Below are 22,170 nucleotides of genomic sequence, written 5' to 3' on the forward strand. Positions count from 1 at the left end.
CGTGTGGGCTTGGGCTATGCCCCATGCTACGTGCTTGGGCCTGGGCTGTGCTCTGCGCACCTGGGCCTGGGCTGGCCCGCGCACCTGGGCCTAGGCTGGGCGCCGAGCGTTGGGCCGTGCTCTGCGTCGCCCCGCCGCACGCGGCCGTGCCGCCGTCGCTCCACCGGCCCACTGTCAGCCGCCGGCAGTCCTCCACCGCTCCATCGGCCCACCGCCGGCCGCCGGCAGTCCTCCGCCGCTCTAAGTTCCGTGCTGATTTCTTTCGCACGTATCTTGGCCATCCGGACTCCATTTGAGGTAATTTTGATCTCGTTGGATTTCATTTTTCGTCACAGACCTCGCTGTGGACTTAATGTGGATCGAATCTCGAGACATCATATCCTAACAAAGAGTCTACATTCTTTTATTATTGCATTGTGAATTATTCGAAGCTCTTCAACCATGCCAAGTTATAAACACAGAAACCACCAACAATTAAATTATTGTTATAAAACTTATGCACAAAGAATAGATTTAGTTGAAGCTGCAAATCACTTGACCACTCTCCAACTCTATAGCTTTAATACTATATAGAGTCACAAATACACACACCTCCAATCTCAAAATTAATAGCTTTGATATTATATATGTAGAACCATAAACATACAAAGTACAAATATCAAAATCTAGAGCTTTGATACTATGTAAAGCAACAAATACACAGGCTACTAATATCAAAATTTATAACTTTCATACCTAGGGGTGCAAATAGGTTGGATTGAACTGGGTCATGAGTGACCCCAACCTAACTCAATTCCTTGATTGGATCCTAATGTTGGACCCAGATCCAATCCTATATAAGTTCAGATCGGGTCAAATAAATTTACGATTAAAATTTTTGACTCAATAGATCATTTAGATCCAATTGGATCCATATATAATGCAGTCTAATCTAAAAAATTCGGATTTGGATTGGATCCAGATTGTGTGACCAAAATTACCACATAGCCAATTATTATTAACTACACAAAATACATAATAAACAATATTGTTCTCAAAATACATTAGGATATAAAGATAACTTTAAACTTATCTTTATAATAAAGATATTGCCCATATAAATTTTAAATCATAACTTAGAGACTCGGATTCAACTCTTAATGGTACATCGAGTTTGGATCGTATAGGGTCTGAATTTAGTAAACTCAAATCTGATTCAGAAAAAAGAATATGTTTAATTTAAAAACCTGACTGACCTCATTGATCTTTCAAAATGGATCCAATTGAGTCGGATCATGGTCAACCCGATCCATTTGCAACCTTATTAATACCATATCGAATGATATACTATTTATTGTAGATTGTCATACTGGCTCAAGATTAAAAATAAATATCAAATATAAATAAAATATTTATAAAAAATTATCAAAAAAAATTATATTTTTTTTTAAAAAAAAATTATTTTAAAAAATAAATATTAAAATAAATAAATTTGATTTCTCTCACAAAATACCTCGCAAAAGAGGTTTCATAGGTAAAAATAATCTCTGCTCTCTCCCCCTTCTCGCACACCAGGCTTTTCATCTTTTCACACTTCTTACACTCGAAGCCAAAGATCTTTTTATACAGAGCACCATATACGTGGGATGTTTGACTCTTAAACATAAAAATCAAAATTTATGAGCATACAAATTTTAAAAGCTTCTAAAAAAGGAATAATTAAGTAGGATAAAATGAGAAATAAAGTTCCAATTAATAAAAGTACGACAAACAATTAATGGACTTCCAACGCATTGAAGGGGGAGGAATCATGATCACCATGTGCTGTTGAATGATAGTCTTATCTCCTCTTCATGATCGAGGCATGTAAGGTTAGCTACACAGAGACCAGAACTATGCCTTAGCCCGAGAACCAAATTCCTCCAACCATTAATCATTGAAACAAGTGCATTATGCTTGGAAGGCATTATGTAAAAATATCGGATGGATGTAGTGGGAATTAAAACACCACAAATATATTACTTATTAATCTAGAAATATTGAAAATAAGGACATACCATTTAATCCTATCATGCCTATAGGTTGGTTTTTTTAAAAAATGATTTTCATCCGACGGAAAACTTTAGGGTCAACCCTTTACCTCTCTCTTGCTTTGAGATGTCATGCAATGGGACAAACAATTTTGTAACCTTTATAAATATATTTACATCAATGTTGGGCTAGGCTGGGCCAAAGATAAGGCCCAAATAAAAATAATAATCCAGTTATTAGGTCACTTTGTTGGGGTACCCAAACAGATAATGATGAAGTCTTACATCTTGCTGCCATTGAGGATGGGTCTAGAAGAGATTGATGTGCTTGAAAGCTAGATGAGGTGATCAAGGGATCTAAGAAGCTGGTCCAATATCTCAAGACGGTTGATGGTGGCTAGATTTTTACTCCAATGCCCCAATAAACCCTAAAATACTAAAGATGGGGAAAGTCCATTTGTTGGAAATTTTCCGATAGAAGATCATTCAATGCCTAAATCAAATTACTAAGGATAATAATGAAGGTTTTGAGTGGAAGATAGGGAGACTTAATGAGTCTGTGAGGGAGAACTCAAAGACCAAAAAAATTGTTGCTAGACTTCCCTCAGCTTAAAACTATTAGGGTCTTAGCTTTATTCCACTTAGTACTTATTTTGGACATGATTTCGACTTACTTGAAGAACCCAAAGATTGGTTTATATAGATAAAGGCCGGAGCTTGTCATTGAAATTTTGGGATATGCAAGGTGACCACTGAAGATAACCATTTGCACATCCAGAAGATATCGTGAAATGCTTATCTTATGGTTATGGAGGTTTTTTCATTGTTGAGGATTTTATTGTAATTGAGTGACAGGAGATTCGAGCATCTTTATGTATCCTTTAGAGTGGTCATATCGTAGAAATTGATTGGCTGAGATAAAAGCTCCTTGGTGGATTTGTGGCAAGTTTTATTGACCGGTCCTTCCACATCAGTTGAGTCAGTTTCGAGATGTATCACATCTCATTCTCATATATTACAATAACACCAAACTACGATAGACCATGACTCCATGCCTTATAGGCCATAATTTTTATTTAGGCTTGTGCCAAAGAATTAATTTAAATCACGTTCAATCCATTTTTCTCACAAACAACAACAATTTTTGGATGAAGTTCTTACAAACAACATGAACCATGTAATCAATGGCAGCTCACATTCTTCTTTGCTTTTTAAGAAAAAAGTGCGGTCTGTCTTTGCTGTGTTGCAGATGTGACACCGAACATGGGTGTTTGGTTTTGTTTTCCACGCGGTTCAAACCACTATCAAATATCATATACAGTTCACATGGTGTGCTACACAAATCACATAGCAAGCCTACGTAGAAGTTTAAATAGAATCTCACGTAACATTGAGTTTTACTGTACAAAAAAGTGATAAATAATCGGAATCTCGAGAGAATACGATCTTGAGGCTTGAGGTGATCATTGACCTCACAGTTGTTCTTCAGCATTTTTTTCTCCACTATAATGGTCAAAATCGGAATGCTCAGCACCAATCCCACCAGTTTGTTCGGTCATACGTGGAAAGCTGTCGACTCGGTGCTGGCGTTCTCCAGTTCAATCCCGAACTAGAAGAATCCCGATCCTTTTTTTTCTTTGTATTTCTTTTAAGCAAGGCGGTGGGAGAAACCCCAACCATTTTTAATGAAAAAATTATTTTAAATGATTTTTTATATAATTTATAAAAAATATATGAGAGGGATAAATTTTTTTTTTTTTTGTGCATTATGGATGAATGATATAGAAGCGTATGTACTGTTTATGATGATTAATTTACATACGAGATCAAGATGCGATGCGCAAAAAAAATTTTTTTTTCATCAGCTTTGGGAACCAAACACCGCTGGCTCCCGGTGCACATAGAATTTCTCGGGGTAAGAATGACCTCGATCTATGGTATCCAAAAATGGCATCAAGGAGTTGGAAAAGGCGGGAGAAGCCAATATTTTTTTATTAAAAAATTATTACGGTGAACTTCTCATCATCTATCGTCAGGAACAAATACCTGCAAAATAGCATCCACACAGACTGGATTTGTGTTCGACGGAAACCCTCCGATATCTAAGTCAAAGAGAGAAGTTGGTGAACAGGAGTTGAATGTAAGCAATAACAGAGTTTTGGCCCAGTCATGTTTCTCTTACCTCCTTTTATAGATGAGGTTTTCGTAACTGTCGGACGTGGTCCCGTATTTTATGATGTTAAATCATCGGGCTATAATCGCATAGTGAATCATTAATTTCCATTGATCGTGCCGTGATATGCGGCCGGTAACCGTTCGTGACGGTTATGGTATGTTGAGCAGATTAGCCGACCATATATCAGTAGAACCAATCATATGTCGGTAGAATCCATGAGCGACCTTCAGCTAGTAGTTCTGTTATGCCGATGATCTAAGTCATCCGCTGTCGATCGGTAGTAGTCGAATCATTAGTCGGTCAGCCGGTAATAGATCGGTGCGGTTCGCTCAGTTAGTCGATGAAGAGTCAGAACCGCATATTCAGTCGATGTAGAGTCAGAGTTGTATATCCAGTCGGTCGACTGTTGTTGAGTCGAAGTCGGTAGTCGGTTGACCTGAGTCGGGGGTTGATTGACTTATCCCAACAATTGCCCCTACTTTCAAGTCCAAGGTGAGTCGACGTGTGTATTACCACGTAGTTTGTCACATTGGACGAAGGAAGTTATTTTTTGTCACATCGAATCCTGATTTTGATACCATTTTCTTTGAGATACGGATGATCGGCTATTTCATCGTATTGGTAGGTATAGTCGTCTGTCACACTGATCGAAAGATTCGGTATCAGTTGTCAGTATCAGGCATCGTTTCGGAAAGTCGATTCGGCTTCTGATGATATGATTCTGACAGGTAGATTTATTCCACGTGTCCGAATGTTATTGGGTCAGAATTGTTCACGCGGATAGAGGTGACATGGCTCAATCTGGGGCAAGTGCGTCAAACCGTCCGATCAATGGTCGGTCCAGATATTGCCACATATCGTCATCTGGTAGATCTTCGATTTGACCGTCTTCATCTCGACCGTTAAGGGATCCTATATACAGGGTCACTCTCAGCCAAATTTTTATTTTTTACTATTTTTGATGCTGGGACTCTGTCGGATTGTTGCCCCAACGCCCAAGGTTATCATTCCCAACTTTCAGGTTAACTTCGACTTTCTTTCGAGTCCTTTCCTCTAAAGTCTCTGTCGTCTTCAGAGTTATTCTCATGGCTAGGGCTTCTCCTTCTCGGGAAGATCGATCGAAGAATCTGACTGATGAATCCCAGTCGAGTCCGGATGTGGAGGTCTCTTCACTTTCAAAACCGAACGTTGAACGGTTTCGGGAGCAGTTTTGTATCCCGAAGCAGTTTCAACTTTTCACCCTTGGGGCCGATGGTCGGGTGAATAATCCACCTTCGGGCCAGGTGGCCTTCTACGTCGAATATTTTCGGACGGATCTTCGATTTTTGATTCTAAAATTTATCCAAAATATTTTAGATTATTATGGACTTTGCCCGGCTCAGCTGGCACCGAACTCGGTCCGACTGATAATTAGCTTTGTTTTATTGTATTGGATATTGCCGACCATGCCCCACCCTTCTCTTTTTCGGGCTTTCTTCATCCTCCAACCTCATCCGAAGGCTCGAGGGTGGTGGTTCTTCAACCCTCGAAAAGGTCTTTCCTTTATTATCGATCTTCTATCGTCCATTCATGGATGGAAGAACCAGTTTTTCTTTGTTTCTTCTTCTCTTCCTTGGGATTTTTCTTCTCGTTGGGGCGATCCACGAACCGGTCCAAATGACATCAGCTGAGTAGAGGTCGACGATCAGGAAGACTTTCACCAGCTGAAAGATATATCAGTCTCAAAATAGAAAGAGCTTGTAACCGAACAGGCCCTTTATGATGCCGGTCTTAGTTCGGTTCCTCGTTTAGGTATAGTATAATTGGTCGGTTATTTCTGACTTTTCTTTTACTTGCTAAATTGCACTGACCTCCATTGTAATTGCAGCCATGCAGCAGAGGGTCCGAGTGTTGAATACCGACATTCATCAGCATGCTGCCAAGAAGAGGACAGCATCTGAGGCCGAGCCTTCGCAACCGCTGAAGAGGCATCAAACACCAGCTCCAGTCGGCGTTTCAACGTCAACCGTGGAACCCGATGCCCCATCGACATCGGTTTCTGAATCAATCTTGACACTGTCAGCTCCGACAGTGCTCCCTGCTGCATCGTCTGAGAAAAGGGCGGCGAGGGGAACTACCGAAACAATATCAGTAGTCCCACCATTTGAGGAGGTTCGGATTGAGGCAAGAGAGCTCGAACAATCTGCAGCTGCGCCAGTTGCTCTTTCAGTTGGGGCACAGTCAAGCTCAAGCTTCCCCTCACTTTCAAACATGAGGCCACCGATAACAGATGGGGGAAAGCTCCAGTGGTGTCGGCGGATGATGCAGCATTGGATGGCCATGCGGTGCACTTCGATCTCCAAGTGCCCATCGATGAATCGGCCCTGGTTAATTCTGTACTGGCCAAGCGACTGTACCAGGCAACTCTTCTTCTGGCTGATCGGGAGCGTCGGAGGAAACGGTCAGTGGTCTAGATGTTTTCGTCCTTTTATCTGACAATCATCGGGGTAAGTCTCTTTGGTAAACTTTTTTTTTTAACCCGACTTATCCTCTGTCCGCAGTTGATCCACGACTTGTCTGACCTGAAGATCGCATTTTTTTTTAACCCAACTTATCCTCTGTCGTAGTTGATCCATGACATGTCTGATCTGGAGGCCAGCTACACGAAGTTTGTCGACATCCGTAGTGCGTAGAAGAATAAGGTGGCAGCCGCCGATGCTGAGAAAGTGACTGCACTTAAACAACTTAAGTCGACGGCAGAGCGGGAAGCCAAACTTCAGGAGGAGATTTTCTGACTAACTGACGACTTGGCATCCTCAGGAGCCAAACTTAAGTCGGCTCAAGGGTTATTTCAGCTCTTGAGTCACAGGTCAAGAGCAAGAAGCATTCTATCTACCGACTTCGACGAGAGTAAGATGGATGCATCGAAGAACTCGAAGCCGAACATGGACATCATTGAGCCAGCCTGGAATGGTTGGCACTGGCCGAAGAAGAATTATCCTCTGCTCGAGCCGATGCTGATTTGGCCAAGGTGGAAGCGGAGTCGGCAAGAGAAGCACTAGGTCGGGCGGTCGAGGATTTTCGAGGTTTGAAAGAATATAGGGAAGAGATCCTCGAAAATAGCTTCGCTTCGTACTGTGTCGGGTATGAAGATGGTCGAGATGTGGTCGAAAAATTATACCTGAGCCTCGATTTGAGCAGCATCATCCCTCCAAGATCGGAAGACGAAGTTGCTGAAGAAGAAGCTGCTTCGACTCAAGAAGAAGCACTGACTGGGCCTGAAAACATTCAAGTCGACGATGCTACACTCAAGCAAAGGAACAGAAATGATGACGAAGCTTAGTCGGTATATTCCTTTTCTTTTTTCTGTAATCTGATACTTATAGTCTGACTTCGGTCCAATTTTGTAACTCCTTTTTTGATAGTGAATGAAAGTATTCTCTTTCTAAGTTTAGGCTCTTATTTTACTTGTTCACAATGCTTGCAATATAGAATAACCATCGAATATTAATCGGTGACCCGATCATTCAGTAGGACTTGTAAAATGTCCATTAGTCGCATAGTTATTTTGACGTACTTAATAGAAATTAGGATAACGATTGTAGGTTGAATATCCCATGCCCGACATTTGGTCGGATTTGTACGTCGAATTATCTGATAATCGGTGGCAAGCCAAATACCCCTCGACTGACCGTAGCCTAGTCGGTATAATTTCAATCCGATCTAAATCATTTTGGTATTTTTCATTCCACTTAGTTGGGACTAAGTCGGTATATTAGTCTTTCGACGATAGTCAGCTTTTACAATGGAGAGCCAATATTAAGAACCGAAGTATAATCGATGATTCGACTTTTGCGGTGAAAGCCTGTATAATCGATGTCAGTTGAGATTGCAGTCGGTATGTCGATTTTTGCATGAGAATCAAAATACAGTCATCATCGAAGCAGTTGATTCTTCGATTTTTATAGTGGAGGCTGAGATAAACTTCGTGTCAAAGTATAGTAGATAGCTCGGCTTTGGCAATGGAAGCCGACATATAGCCAATAATTTATAAAACTTGTCAAAAGCTTATGATTCTGAAATTCTGATTGTATTTTAAATAATGTACATATCGACGACTTTATTGATAATACATCTTCAGATTGTCGGCATTCCATGTTCAGAAAATCGTCAACCCTTCGAGAGTTTCTAGCCGATATGTGCTCGGTCTAAGAGTTTCGGATATTTTGTAAGGTCCTTCTCAGTTCGGGGATAATTTTTTTTAATCCAAAAATTTTGAGACTTCTGCTTTTCTTAAGACCAAATCTCCTGATTGAAAGACCTTCAGCTTGACTTTTGTGTTGTAATACCGAACTATCCTTTGTCGATATGCAGCCATCCGAACTTGAGCTTACTGTCGGAGTTTTGGAAGGAGATCTAAGTCGACTCTTCGACATTCGGCATTGCTCAGCTCACTATATGGCTCCACTCTTGTTGACGGCAATCCGATCTCAAGCGATATCATTGCTTCTGTCCCATAGGCTAGGTTGAAGTGGGATTCCCCAGTCAGTATGCGGGGAGTCGTTCGATACGTCCATAAGATCGGATATAATTCTTCTATCTAGAGGTCTTTGACTTTATTCAGTCAGATTTTTAACCCATGTAGGATTGTCCAGTTGGTTACTTCCACCTTACCATTTGACTGTGTATGACCGACTGATGTGAGTTTGTGTGTAATATAGAACTTTGCATAAAACTCTCTAAAATTTTGGTTGTCAAATTATCGACCATTGTTGGTGATGATGGTATGTGGCAAACCGAATCTGTAAATGATGATTTCTGAATGAAGTCTTTCATCTTGCTTTCAATGATTTACGTCAGAGGTTCGGTTTCTATCCATTTGATAAAGTAGTCGATGGTGATTATTATGAATTTTCTCTGACCAAATGTCGGGGGAAAAGGATCAAGTATGTCAATTCCCTATTGTACGAAGGGTCATGGTGCTACAATCGACGTTAGCTGACTAGCCGATTGATGTTGTATATTTGCATACTTTTGATATGGTTCACACATTCGGATGAGTTCAGCTACGTCTTTTTTCATATTTGGCTAATAATATCCTTGTCGCAGAATTTTATAAGCTAGAGACTTGCCCCCCAAGTGATTTCACAAATCCCTTCGTGCACTTCTCTAAGTGCATGTCGGCATCTGTAGGTCCTAAATACTTCAATAAGAGGAGAGAGAATGACTTTTTGTAAAGATAATCATTCATTATAACATATTGAGAGGCCATCCATCGAAGTTGTTTAGCCTCTGAGGAGTCCGCAGAAAAGGTCCCATCAGTCAGGTATTGAATGATCGGATCCATCAAGCTTGATTCGATAGTGAGTTGCAATACCTCCTCAACTTTTTCAATACTCGACTGTTCGAGGCATTCAACAAATGTCTGACCCAGCGAGTTGAAAATGGTAGTAGCCAGTCGTGAAAGTACATCGGCTCGAGTATTTTTAGTTTTGAAAATGTGAAAGATCTCGAAATATTTCAAGCATGCCGTAAAATCTTTCATTTTCTGAAGGTACTTCATCATAATGGGGTCACGGGCCTCAAATTCACCCTTGACCTATCCAGCGATCAGTTATGAGTCGGTGAAGACCTTCAAACTGTAAATCTCAAGCTCTTTGGCTATCTTCAAGCCGGTCAAAAGTGCTTCATATTCAGCTTGATTATTTGAGGCTTTAAAGTTGAAATCGAAGGGCGTACTCGGTGACTACCCCTTCGAAATTCATGAGTATGAGGCCAGCTCCACTACCTTGCGCATTAGATGCTCCATCAATGTGCAGCACCCAGGTTGACTTTAAGTCGGATTTGAGAGTCGTAGCCTCTTTTATTGTGTTGTTATTTATATCTTCTGACTTATTATCGAATATAGTACATTCGGCGATAAAATCGGCTAGAACTTGCGCCTTCATGGACGGTCGTGGACGATATTGAATGTCGAACTCGTCAAGCTTCACTGCCCACTTTGCTATCCGACCTGACGTGTCAAGTCGATATAAGATTGCCTTCAGCGGCTAATCTGTCAGAACTACAATCGGATGGGCTTGGAAGTACGGACGAAGTCGTTGTGCCAATATGATTAGGACGTAGATCATTTTCTCCACCCTTGAGTATCGAACTTCGGCATTGTGAGATACTTTGCTGGTATAATAGATTGATCGATGGATTCGATTCTCATCCTCCTGGACAAGCACCGAACTAACTGCTTCTGCTGAAGTTGTCAAGTAGAGATACAATGTCTCTTCGACCCTTGGTTTTGTGAGCAAAGATGAAGAAGCCAAGTATTATCTCAAATCTTCGAAGGATTGTCGGTATTCATCCGACCATGAGAAATCCTTTGTCTGTCGTAAAGTTTTGAAGAATGACAAGCATCTCTCGACCGTCTAGAAATAAATTGGCTGAGCGTGACAATCCTTCCATAGAGTTGCTGTATCTCTTTCTTTGAACTCGGGTGCTTTATGTTGATAATGACTTTGATTTTTTTGAGATTAGCCTCGATTCCTCGTTGTGAAACAAGAAATCTGAAAAATTTCTCGGAGGTTACCCCAAATGCATACTTAGTCGGGTTTAATTTCATCTGATGCCGTCGGAGTGTGTCGAAAAATTTCTCCAGATTTCGAACATGATATGAAGTTTGGAGACTCTTCATTAGCATGTCATCCATATATACTTTCATGTTCCGTCTGATCTGTGTCTTGAAGATCTTGTTGACGAGCCGTTGATAGATAGCGCCAGTATTTTTCAGACTGAAAGATATTACTTTATAGCAGTATATGCCTTTGTCGGTCACAAAAGCTGTGTGCTCTTCATCTTCTGGTGCCATATAGATTTGATTATATCCAGTGAAGGCATCCATAAAACTCAGAAGTTGGTGGTCAGAAGTCGCATCAACCAATTGGTCAATCTTCGATAACTGGAAGCTGTCCTTCGGACAAGCTACATTTAGATCAATATTATTGATGTAGATCCTTCACTTTCTATTAGATTTTTTTACCATTACCACATTGGCAAGCCAGTCGGGATATGTAGCTTCTCTAATGAAGCCTACTGCGAGAAGTTTGTCAACTTCTTCATCAATGACCTTTTATCTTTCAGGAGCAAAAGGTCGCTTCTTCTGCCTTACCGGCTTAATATTTGGGTTGATGTTAAGTCGGTGAGTTATTATTTTTAAAGAAATCCCGGGTATGTCGGTGGTCGATTAAGTAAAAATATCGGCGTTGGCTCTGAACAATTTTATTAGTTGTTGCCACTTTGAGTCGGATAATTGTGATCCAATTCGGACTATTTTCTCAGGATCTTCTTCTTTTAATGGGATGGAAACTAGTTGTTTAGCCAGTTCACTCCTCTCCTGATTTTCTCTTTGGTCCAATTTGTTAACAGACAAAGAGTCTTCAGGTTTATTATTTTGGGTGGAGACAAAGAAGCAACGTCGGACGAGTTGTTGATTTTCACGTATCTCTCCGACTCCATATCTTGTCAAAAATCGAATTAACAAATGGTATGTCGAAACCATTGCTCTCAGAGCATTAAGCCCAGGTATCCAAGTATGGCATTATAAGCCGAAGGTACTCAAACCACCGTGAACGTTATGAAAATGGTGCTCTGTTGTGGTTCGGTCCTAACGGTTAAGGGGAGAGAAATTTCTCCCTCCACTATGACAGCATCTCCTGTGAAGCCGACCAGTGGCGTCGAGACTCTTCTGAGTCGGTCAGTCGACAGTCGCATTCGAAAAAAAGTCGAATAAAATAAAACATCAGTTGAACTTTCATTATCTATAAAGATTCTTTTTACATCATAGTTTGCTATTGTTATCGAAATAACAACAGTATTATCATGGAGAGTCTGAATTCTCCGAACATCTTTTTCTGAAAAAGTTATTATATTATTGAGTCGTCGTCGCTTTGCCGACTCATCTTCGAAAGTTGTCCTCTCGTCCAGTCATTCAGAGATCATGTTGATTATCCCTGCAGTCGGTTGATTATTTACAGCTTCCTCAGTTTTCAGTTGAGGTCGTCGATCAGCAGGAGGTTGAGTCGGCGGATCTCTCTGATATTTTTTGAGGTAGCCTCATCGAATCAGAGCTTCTATCTCATTTTTGAGCTGGATGCATTGTTCGATATCATGACCGTGATCACGATGGAACCGACAATACTTTCTCCGATCGTGGCTCATCGATAATGCTTTCATCGGTGGAGGGTGTCGTAGATATTCCGCTCCTTCGATTTCCATAAGGATCTGCACACGAGGAGCAGAAAGAGGAGTATAGGAGTCATACCTGCCGTAACCCAATCTTAGACTCCATCGTCGGGGTGAAGCTTGCTTATTGGACGATGGCCGACTTGATTCGGTCGGAGCTCCTCCCTTCTTCTGTTTTTTCTTTTTCTGACTTTTGCCTTCTGTCTGGCACCGGTTAGAAGCTCCTTCGTCTGTGCGCATGTATTTGTATACACGCTCCAGAAGTTCGACATAAGTCTGAGGGAGAGTTTTATCTAAAGAATATGTAAATCAAGATCCTCTCAGACCTCTTTTTATGGTCGAAATAGTCATGTTTTCATTGAGGTCTTTGACCTCAAGCGTGGCCGCATTAAAACGAACCACGAAATCCCGAAGTGTTTTAGTCTTCGAGAAGAGACTATCAGAAGTTCGTGGTGGCCTTCGACTAGTGCTGAAGTGAGCCACAAAAGAATGTTCTAGCTGTCCGAAAGAATATATGCTTCCCGACTGAAGCCCGGAATATCAGGCTCGAACAGTTTTCTTAAGAGTTGCCGGGAACCTGATGCATAAGAGGGCGTCGGTCGTCGTCTGAATCGTCATGAGAGTCTTGTAGCTCTCAAGGTGGTCGATCGGATCGATGGATCCATCGTATAGCTCTACTTGAGGCATCTTGAACCGAGATGGGATCGGTTGGTCCAAGATGTACCGAGAAAATAGCTGGACGGTGTGGAAGTCGTAATCGTTGGAGGACTTCCGACCGTCCAGTTGAAGCTGAGCGAGTTGGCGATTGATATTCTGAAATTTACATTCATAATCATCGAATTGCCGTTGGAAAACTCCAGGGGTAGAACCACTCGACGAGTTTGAAGGAGACTCGGAGGGCATTCGTGGTCGTTTCCCCTTTCTAATACTATTGAGATGGAAAGGAGAGGGGGCACATCGGAAACGATGAGTGGCATGCCGAGAGTGCTAGAATGCCGTTGTTCATCTCGACGGAGAAGCCGAGATGTTCGCTTCGAAGAAAGAGATGGTGATTGTCGTGGATGACGGCGGCTGTGTTTGGACGACACCGATTGTGCCACCGGTTGCTCCGTTGGTGGCTATTGCTGTTGGGTTTGTTGCTGTTGGAGGCTTTTGACTGTCTTTGTGAGGATATTCATCTACTGCACGAGTGCAGCGATCTGGACGTTCGTGGTGATCACAGGACGTGAAGAACTAAGCTTTGCTATTAGAGGCGGGGGAGGAACCTTTTTCCGACGGAAAAAATATCTCGCCGACCCAATTGCAGTAGAATACTGGGCCTTGATTTTTGCCATAGTGAATACGATTGCTGCCCCCTTTCCTGACGTGCCAATCTGTTGCGACCAACTCCCCGTTGCCTGTCGTCGAGAACGAACATCTGCAAAACAGCATCCACGCAGACCGGATTTGTGTCCGGTGGGGACCCTCCGATGCCTAAGTCAGAAAAGAAAGTTGATGAACAGGAGTTGAATATAAGCAATAGTAGAGTTTTGGCCCAGAGTTGGCTTACCAGTCCTGTTACTTACCCTCTTTTATAGATGAGGTTTTCGTAACCGTCGGACGTGGTTCCGTATTTTATGGTACTAAATCATCGGATCATAATCGCGTAGTGAATCGTTAATGCTCACTGATCGTACCGTAATATGCGGTCGGTAACTGTTCGTGACGGTTATGGTATGTTGAGCAGATTAGCCGACTATATATCGATAGAACCAACTATATGTCGGTAGAATCTATGAGCGATCGTCGGCTAGTAGTTCTGTTATACCGATGGTTTAAGTCGTCCGCTATCGATCGATAGTAGTCGAATCATTAGTCGGTCAGTCGGCAATAGATCGGTGCGGTTTGCTCAGTTGGTCGATGAAGAGTCGGAACCACATATTCGGTCGATGTAGATTCGAAGTTGTATATTCGGTCGATCGACTATTGTTAAATCGAAGTCGGTAGTCGATTGATCTGAGTCGGAAGTTGATTGACTTACTCTAATAAAAATTATTTTGAGCGGCTTTTTATATCATTCATAAAAAAATGTTTTGAGACCAGATTGGGAGCAGGGTTCGGGTTGTTTCTTCCGCGAAAAAGAACGATTTACCTTTTTTTTTTTTTTCTCGCGCTACTGACCGTTGAATCGCGTAATATCCGCTATGAGAGCTGCGCAAGCAGTGGGAGAGATAGCTCGGAGTGCTTTGCGAATTGTGCAGGGCATGATCTAACGGTCGGTGTCGCGAAAGATCAATCATTCTTTCGCGCGAAAGATGCAAGCCGAACCCTCGGTAGCGCGTTGATGTAGAACTGAAGCGCGAGAGAATAGAGAGAGAGAGTGTGTGTGTAAATAAAAGGGCACCCGGGGGGCCTCTCTCCCGACGCTGTCTTCTCCGCTATCGAAATCTAAATCTAATGGCGGAGTCTCTGCTTTCGGATGGGATTCCAACCTCTTCTCCGGCCGTCGAAGCCAATCCGGAAGTAAAATTTTGACCCCCTGCTCTTTGATCGCTCTGAAGTCTTCTATACGTTTTTTTTTTTTTTGTGGGGGGGGGGCTCAAAAAGAAGTCTTCTTTCTGAAATGATCGATGGTCTGACAACCCTCCTATGCATACGTTCTTATGTTTCCCAGGATCTTATTCCAGACACAAAAGTTGGCACTGGCCTAAATATTTTAGCTTGTCCTATTTGTTATCGTTCGTTCATCGATCAAAATAATTCAAGCCTGAGCATGTAAGCTATATCTGATTGTAAATTGTTCTTTTTTTTTTTTTTTAATGGTTCGAAATCAGATGCTACTTTTTGTGTGGCTTGATCTCTTTCATTCTGGAGTCCGTTAAATCATGTAGACATGGCACTTTTTTGTTGGATGGATTTCTTGCAGTACATCCCCAGATGGGTCTTGTATCGAATGCCATGGTTGCAAGAAAGCCTACCTCAACAACGGAATATATCTTGATCTCACGATAACTGGTGGCTTGAAGGAGTATGATCAAACTTTGCCATTCTTGACAGGATTTTTTAGGTAAATATTTAGCTTCTAATATCTTTATGATTAAATGACAGAATGACAATAGAATTTTGTAGGTTTTCCTGTCATAGTTACGTAATGGAACTCTAATATTATCCATACAAAAAACGTTTTTCCCCTGGCAAGTTGCTCAAAGTTCTCTGAAGAGCAGGTTGTTTCTATTTAACAACAAGGTGCGATACTATTTGCATAGTTTTAATTTAAAAGCCTCGCTACATTATATATATGGAATCACTAAGTAATCTTGCTATGATTCACTAAACCTTGTTTTTTAATAAATTCCAGCATGTTTGTTTTTTTTTTTTTTTTGCCTTTGGCGATGCTATGTGCTGTCAGAATCTCAAATTTATTTCCATATTCTGTGTAGTTGAGAGATTTATTATGAATGCAACTGAATTTATTGCTAAATCTTTTTTTCTTTTTTAAATAATTCCTTGTTCAGTTTTGATTTGTTAAACCAATGTTCATATGATGGGTGGCCAGAGGGCCAACTTGTGCTGAGGAGTTAGGTGGGCACAGAGTGGTCCAGGTGCCCAGAATAATAAATTTCAGAAAACTGTAGACATATCGAGAAAATGAAACAGACTACATATCAAATAAGATGTAGCAAACCTATGGGAAGTATTAACTTGGCATATTCAATACTAATTCGTAAATTGATCTTATCCTCCATACTCAAACATGATTGAAAAACGATAAGGTAGGCACCTTGAAGGTCTCCCCTAAGTGACAAAGGAGGTTTTCTTTAGAACATATTATTAAACTGAGGTGACTAACATATTATTAAACTGAGGTGACAAGCTAAGAGGGATTAAGGGATGCAAGACTGATGGTGAAATGTGATGAATAAAGGGTGGAGAGATTTTTACATGGCCATTACTGCTATAAGCTCTTGGTTTCCATAAAATTGGAGCTGGAGCTGCATATGTTTGTCAAGATCTCTTCATCCCACTGGAATTTTCTTCTAAGTTCAGTTCTTCTCTTGAAGTTATCATCAAAAATTTTTAAAGTATCTATAAGGGCTTTAGAAGAACGCAGACTTCAAATCAATTTTTTCAGAGACCTTGGTTAGATCATGCAATCCATGGGTTCAAGTTTTTAGATGTTATAGGAGGCTAATGGAATTTGATATTGATAGGAACCCGAATGGACCTGGTAACTAGTTTGGTTTTCATGGAGGATTTACAAATCTGCCTTCTTGCATTCCTGCTTGGCAGTCTGTTTAAATCTAAAATATAAGGACACATCCTTGTGATCTTGTTACCTGTTAGCTTTATCACAAATATTCTTCATTGTTGAAAGATTGTTTGATTTCTTTCTTGCAACTGTGTCTGTGGATTTCTGAAGTTTTCATAACTTTTCCTTTGCCGTTCTGCAGCCAATTTTAAGGGCCATTATTTTTGTAAAATCCTGGATTCTCACCATCACACAAACTTGAATTTAACGAAACTTGATTGCCATGATTTGTTGAATTTTCAAGAAAGGTCCAAATTAGAACCATTTTTGCAATTGCAGGAAATCTTGCCTTCATCTTCCATCTGCCAAAAATGGATCTTCTGTTAAAAACATCCAATCTTGGTAATTAGAAAACAAGAAAAGTTTAGTTAGAATTACAGTAGGCTTCCCTTCCTAAGGGACACTAATAAAACATATGATGCCATGATCTCTTCCCTGTCATCATTTCCTTTCTTGAAATGTTCTAATCAAGTTCCTTTGAATTTTAGATCGATTTAAAAACAAATTATACTTGTGATTTTGGCCTGATATAGTTTGCATTTGAATGCGTATCTTTTGCACTTATGTTTGCAACGCTCTATGTATAAACGTGCAAGCATTACTTGCAAATTTCTTTCTGAAAAGTCATTCTTTATTAACATCTGAAATTATGTTATTGATTTTGATTCAACAGAAAAACTTATTTAGCATCAGATTGTATTTCATTCAAAGTACATTTCCTCTTCTACCTATGCAACTTATATATCAGAATGGAAGTCTTTCAGAATTATCCAAGAGATTACATTGTAATAATTCATGCTTGGTGGTTTGACTGGCTAGAAGACTGGTCTTATGATGCTTCTATATTTGAAAACCATAGATTGTTCCTCCAAGTAGGTTATAACTGATTCCATGTATTTTTCATATCTTAAAACTGCATCCTTTAGTACTGGTTAGATTTAAATTTTGGGATATTGATTTGCATCTAGAGAAATTTCTGAGTGGCTGGTACTATAAAAATAACTAGAAAAGAAGAGAGTAAGTAGACATCTTGTTTATAATGCACATCGTATGATAGAATGACCTCTTGTAAAAAGATGGTGAAAAACTCCATTTACAGAGAACAATTTTATTGAGCAATAGACAGTTAAAAAGCACAAAGCTGATTCTATTTGAGCTGGAATTTCTCTATCCATTCTTACAGATTGTTTACTGCAACAGGAGCTCATGGATCTCATATCTTTATGAGAGAGGATGGCGTCAAAGTTTTAGATGGGGTGGTTTCCCTGGCCTACAAAGAGAGGTTTCTTGACTTTTTTCCAGATCATATTGTTGATCTATTACAGTTGTGAACTGTTTCATCTCCAAATTTCACTTTTCCCTTCTTTTCCTCCTTTTAGCATGTTTTCTTTTTATGCAATTCATAATTGCAATTTGGCATTGGTTTTCTCTTTGAAGAGAAACTAATGATAGGTTAGGGAAATTGTACTCTGCAATATCAATGAGAAACTGATACTATTGTAACGCTCTACAATTTCTCTAAGTGCAGATTGAAATGGCTAAAAACTACCTGAGACCTGCAAAAGGAGGAACTATTGTTGATGCAAGTTGTGGAAGTGGCTTATTTTCAAGGCAATTTGCCAAGAGTGGAATGTATTCTCTTGTCGTTGCTTTAGACTTCTCAGAGAATATGCTGCAGCACTGCAATAAATTTATTAAGCAGGAGGGAATTTCCAAAAAGTATTTCTTTTCTTTCAACATGGCCTAATTTTCTTATACATGGATTGAGATAATTATGGACGTTCAGAATTATATCACATAATGTCTTGTTTCTGAGGATGCTATTGTTTTATAGGGATCTGATTTATTTTTATTTTTATTTTTATTCTTTTTTTGTGGAAGAAATTTGATCTTGGTCAGGGCTGACGTCTCTAGACTTCCATTCGTTTCAAGTTCCATTGATGCTGTGCATGCTGGTGCTGCACTACATTGTTGGTCTTCACCATCTGCTGCTGTAAGAATACTCACTGAATTTCTTTCTTTTTGTTTTGTGTTTGAGAAAATAGTGGAGAGGGATGCAGCCAGCTGAGCAGGCACTGCTAAGCTACGTTCTACTGAATTTCTGTCACTGATAAAGCTGAAGTAAGGAAACTGAGTTTTATAGTCGTAGATTTTGAATAGGAGCTTAAGCAGTTATATTAATGCATATATTATATGTGCAAGAAGATGTCCATTAAATTTTGTGTGGCAGCAAATGTTTATTAAACTACAAAAAGAATGGAGAATTTTTTTTTTTTTGATGAAACGGAATGGAGAAAATACTGCTATTTGTTTTGTATAAAAAATTTCAATGGCTGAAATCTTTTAGTCTTGCGAAAAGCTTCATGGATTAGAAGATATGCCCTTTGTCTTTCAAAAAGCTTCATGAGTTAGAGATTTATTGAGCACTAATGATTGTTGATTTGTTGGTTTTTCCATTGATTGGTCTTTGTGAAAGAAGAAAAGGCACTGTTCAAACCATGGAAGCTTGCTTCACTTTTTGCCATGGGTACTATATCCAATAACATTTCTGTATTTTGCTGCCATGGTCCCTCTGTTAGCCCCTTCCTCTGTCTTCACTGAATATGGAAGAAAACCAGAGTTTTAGCCATTTCACCATTTCTAATGAATTTTGCAGCATTACCCTTAACCTGTATAATTTCAAATTTTTTGATTCTCAACTTCTAATAGAAAAAGCTCACGTGATTTATTTATATGCTCCATCATCTTGACCTAGAAACCCCTAAACATATTCGAAAGTGTAGCTCAGTCCTCTCCATGTGAGCTTATTTCTCTTCCAAATCCATATAGGAAGCTTATATTGATATTGTTCCTGACTGATGAAGTTTCTTCTTGCATTTTTCATGATATCTAGGTCTTCTTTACAGCAAAACTGAGTGTTTTTAACACCAGGATGCTTGTTTTCAGGGTTTCAAGTTAGCTTTCTAATCTAATACTAAATATTGTAGTTGTAAAAAATAAGGAGTATCATAATGCTCCAATATATGCAGGCATTAACTTTATCTGTACAGAACATCTTTTTCCAATGGAAATTTGAGTGGGTTCTTTCTAATTTCTCAAAAAAAATAATTCCCAGTTCAGTTCCTTGCTTTTTTTCTAAAAAAAATTATATATTAATTTTACACATGAACAAAAGGGAGCGCACTCCTCTGAATTGGATTTTCGTTCTCCTAGGTTGCAGAAATAAGTCGAATACTCCGCCCTGGTGGTGTATTTGTTGCCACAACATTCATTTTTGATGCCATTCCCATTGCTGTTCCAGTCTTGAGGATGCTACGCAAGGTAATGCTCTCATTCAGTTTTTAGAATATGCTGCTTCTGTGTTTAGCATGAAACTAAAACTTTATGGTTACCATAGCAAATGACATGGGACTTTATATGTGAAGATCGGAATGATCAGAATAATGGGCGGTAGGCAGCAGAAAAGGAAGTAATAATCCCCTATATTGTGAAACATGCTGATCTCATTGGTACCATGCTAAAGCTGCAGCTGCAATAAGTTGAAGGCTTCAGGAGGCCTCTCTTATTTATTCATTTAAACACACACAAACACTGGCCATCATTATTTTAGAACAGGCAGATGCTTGCTGACAGCATTATGATTAGCATATCACACACACACACACACATTAGCACCGCATGTTGTCACTTCTTTCCTCGAATTTGACCTTGCATGACAAAATTTGGAGTCGATTTGGATATCTATATTAATATGTGCTTTCAAATGGCTCAGTTGAATTTGAGTCCTGAAAGAGTTCAGTTCAATCACCACCAGGATTGGATCAGGAATGATGTATTTTCCTTGACATCCAATGATTTGCTTTCTTTTGCAGTTTTACATTGGAAACTCAGGCAAGTATATGTTTCTGTCAGAAGGTGAACTCAAAGATCTCTGCCAAGCATGCGGCCTAGTAGATGTTACATGCATCAGGAACCGTCTCTTTGTTATGATCGCTGCCACCAAACCAAGCTAATCATCTATTTGATCTCAAACACTATGTTTGTCATCAATTCCCATTTATTTCCATCACAAATCATTTCGAAGTCGCATTGTTATTGCTTGTTTGTTGTCTTTCTAGGAAACTTAATTCTGATTAATTTATCACTGCTGCAAGAGATGATCACTACCCATTTCATCTGCTGCTAGTCATAGAAGGACATATTTATGTTGATGACTAGGATGTATTGGTGAGGAATTTTGATGCATTGTTTGAAGTGTAATAAACAAGGATTAATCAAGTTATGCAGCTGTTTGATTCTTTAGGAGCTTCAAGTTTTATATCTGCTTTTTCTTAATTGCTGTCAAAAGGAAAATGCTAGATGGCGGTGCCAAGCTTGATTGATAAGGATGTCAGGTACACCAAAAGCCGCTTTTATTAGACCTCAGTATGAATTGAATCCTGATTCAGATATTTGCCGGTTTCTGCCACATTTCTTGATTAATAAGGATGCAGGTGCACCAAAAACCGCTTTTATTAGACCTCAGATTATGAATTGAATACTTACTCAGATATTTGCCAGATTCTGCCACATTTCCTGCAAGTAATGTGTCACTGGTGTACGGGGATAGTTATGTCAACCGGATAAGAGAGATTTTTGTTGCCGAAAGATTCTTCTTTTTTCTGGATCTATCCTTATTCATCTTGACCCAAGCTCAAAAGTTTTGAACATGGACAAACTTACGGCCATGTTTGACAGCTAAGCATATGGACTTACCTTGTTTTTAACCCTATGTCGTATTTGAAATATAATAATTCTTCTATGCTTCATCTACTTCTTATGCCACCAAGAAGGGCTAATTTGTAAGCACAAACCAACCCTCTATCACTGTTTAATCGATCAAACCATGATTAATAGATACATCATAAAGTTCTCACTGCTTGATGGGTCAGTACACCTTGACTAGTAGACGTATCTTAAACAGATATGGCTAAGGGAGTCCAATATGTGAGTGTGTTTGCGCTCTGAGGTGCATTATGAATGTTGAAACTTTTGGGTCTATGTTTAGTACATAACGAAATAAGTCTAACAATAGTTGATTATCCTAAGAAGACATTGAGATATATTCAGTAGAGAATTTCACCTGTGACTTTCTGCAGTAAAGAGGCCATCAAGATGCAAGAGGTCATAAGTCCGTGGATATGTTGAGAAAGCCTCACACCTACATCATATTAGACAAACAACAATTAAACAGATCTGCAAAAAGTTGGTTCATCATTTGCAAAAGTGAAAATTCTGAAAGATTGAACCACAATTACATCGAAATTTAATTTCTTGTCCCACAAAGGATGTAGTCAAAAGGCCAAATCAAGTTCCTTAACCATATGAGTACTGCTTTCCTAACATACCATTTCAAGTTTCCTACATCTACAAACTACATATGCTATCTCATGATTCCACACACCTGAAACCATTGTGGTTAAATTTTTATGCATAACTATGAGCAT

At 39.7% G+C, this 22,170-nt stretch overlaps 1 protein-coding gene across 2 annotated transcripts; it reads left to right on the forward strand.

Moving 5' to 3' along the window:
- The first annotated feature begins 14,727 nt into the window (after nucleotides 1-14,727).
- LOC105058410 (uncharacterized methyltransferase At1g78140, chloroplastic) lies at nucleotides 14,728-20,989 on the forward strand. Of its 2 annotated transcripts, XM_010941333.4 has the most exons (8): nucleotides 14,728-14,898; nucleotides 15,050-15,150; nucleotides 15,302-15,442; nucleotides 17,885-17,966; nucleotides 18,213-18,403; nucleotides 18,566-18,677; nucleotides 19,898-20,005; nucleotides 20,557-20,989. In XM_010941333.4, the coding sequence occupies exons 1-8, from the start codon at nucleotides 14,833-14,835 to the stop codon at nucleotides 20,695-20,697; spliced, it is 942 nt and encodes a 313-aa protein (XP_010939635.1). In that variant the 5' UTR covers nucleotides 14,728-14,832; the 3' UTR covers nucleotides 20,698-20,989. The 2 variants fall into 2 exon arrangements, 1 of the variants encoding a protein (XP_010939635.1); XR_012137214.1 differs by lacking the exon at nucleotides 20,557-20,989 and having other exon boundaries at nucleotides 18,566-18,805.
- Nucleotides 20,990-22,170: the final 1,181 nt, after the last annotated feature.

This window comes from Elaeis guineensis, chromosome 15, assembly GCF_000442705.2.
Source record: "Elaeis guineensis isolate ETL-2024a chromosome 15, EG11, whole genome shotgun sequence".
Classification (NCBI taxonomy): Eukaryota; Viridiplantae; Streptophyta; class Magnoliopsida; order Arecales; family Arecaceae; genus Elaeis; species Elaeis guineensis.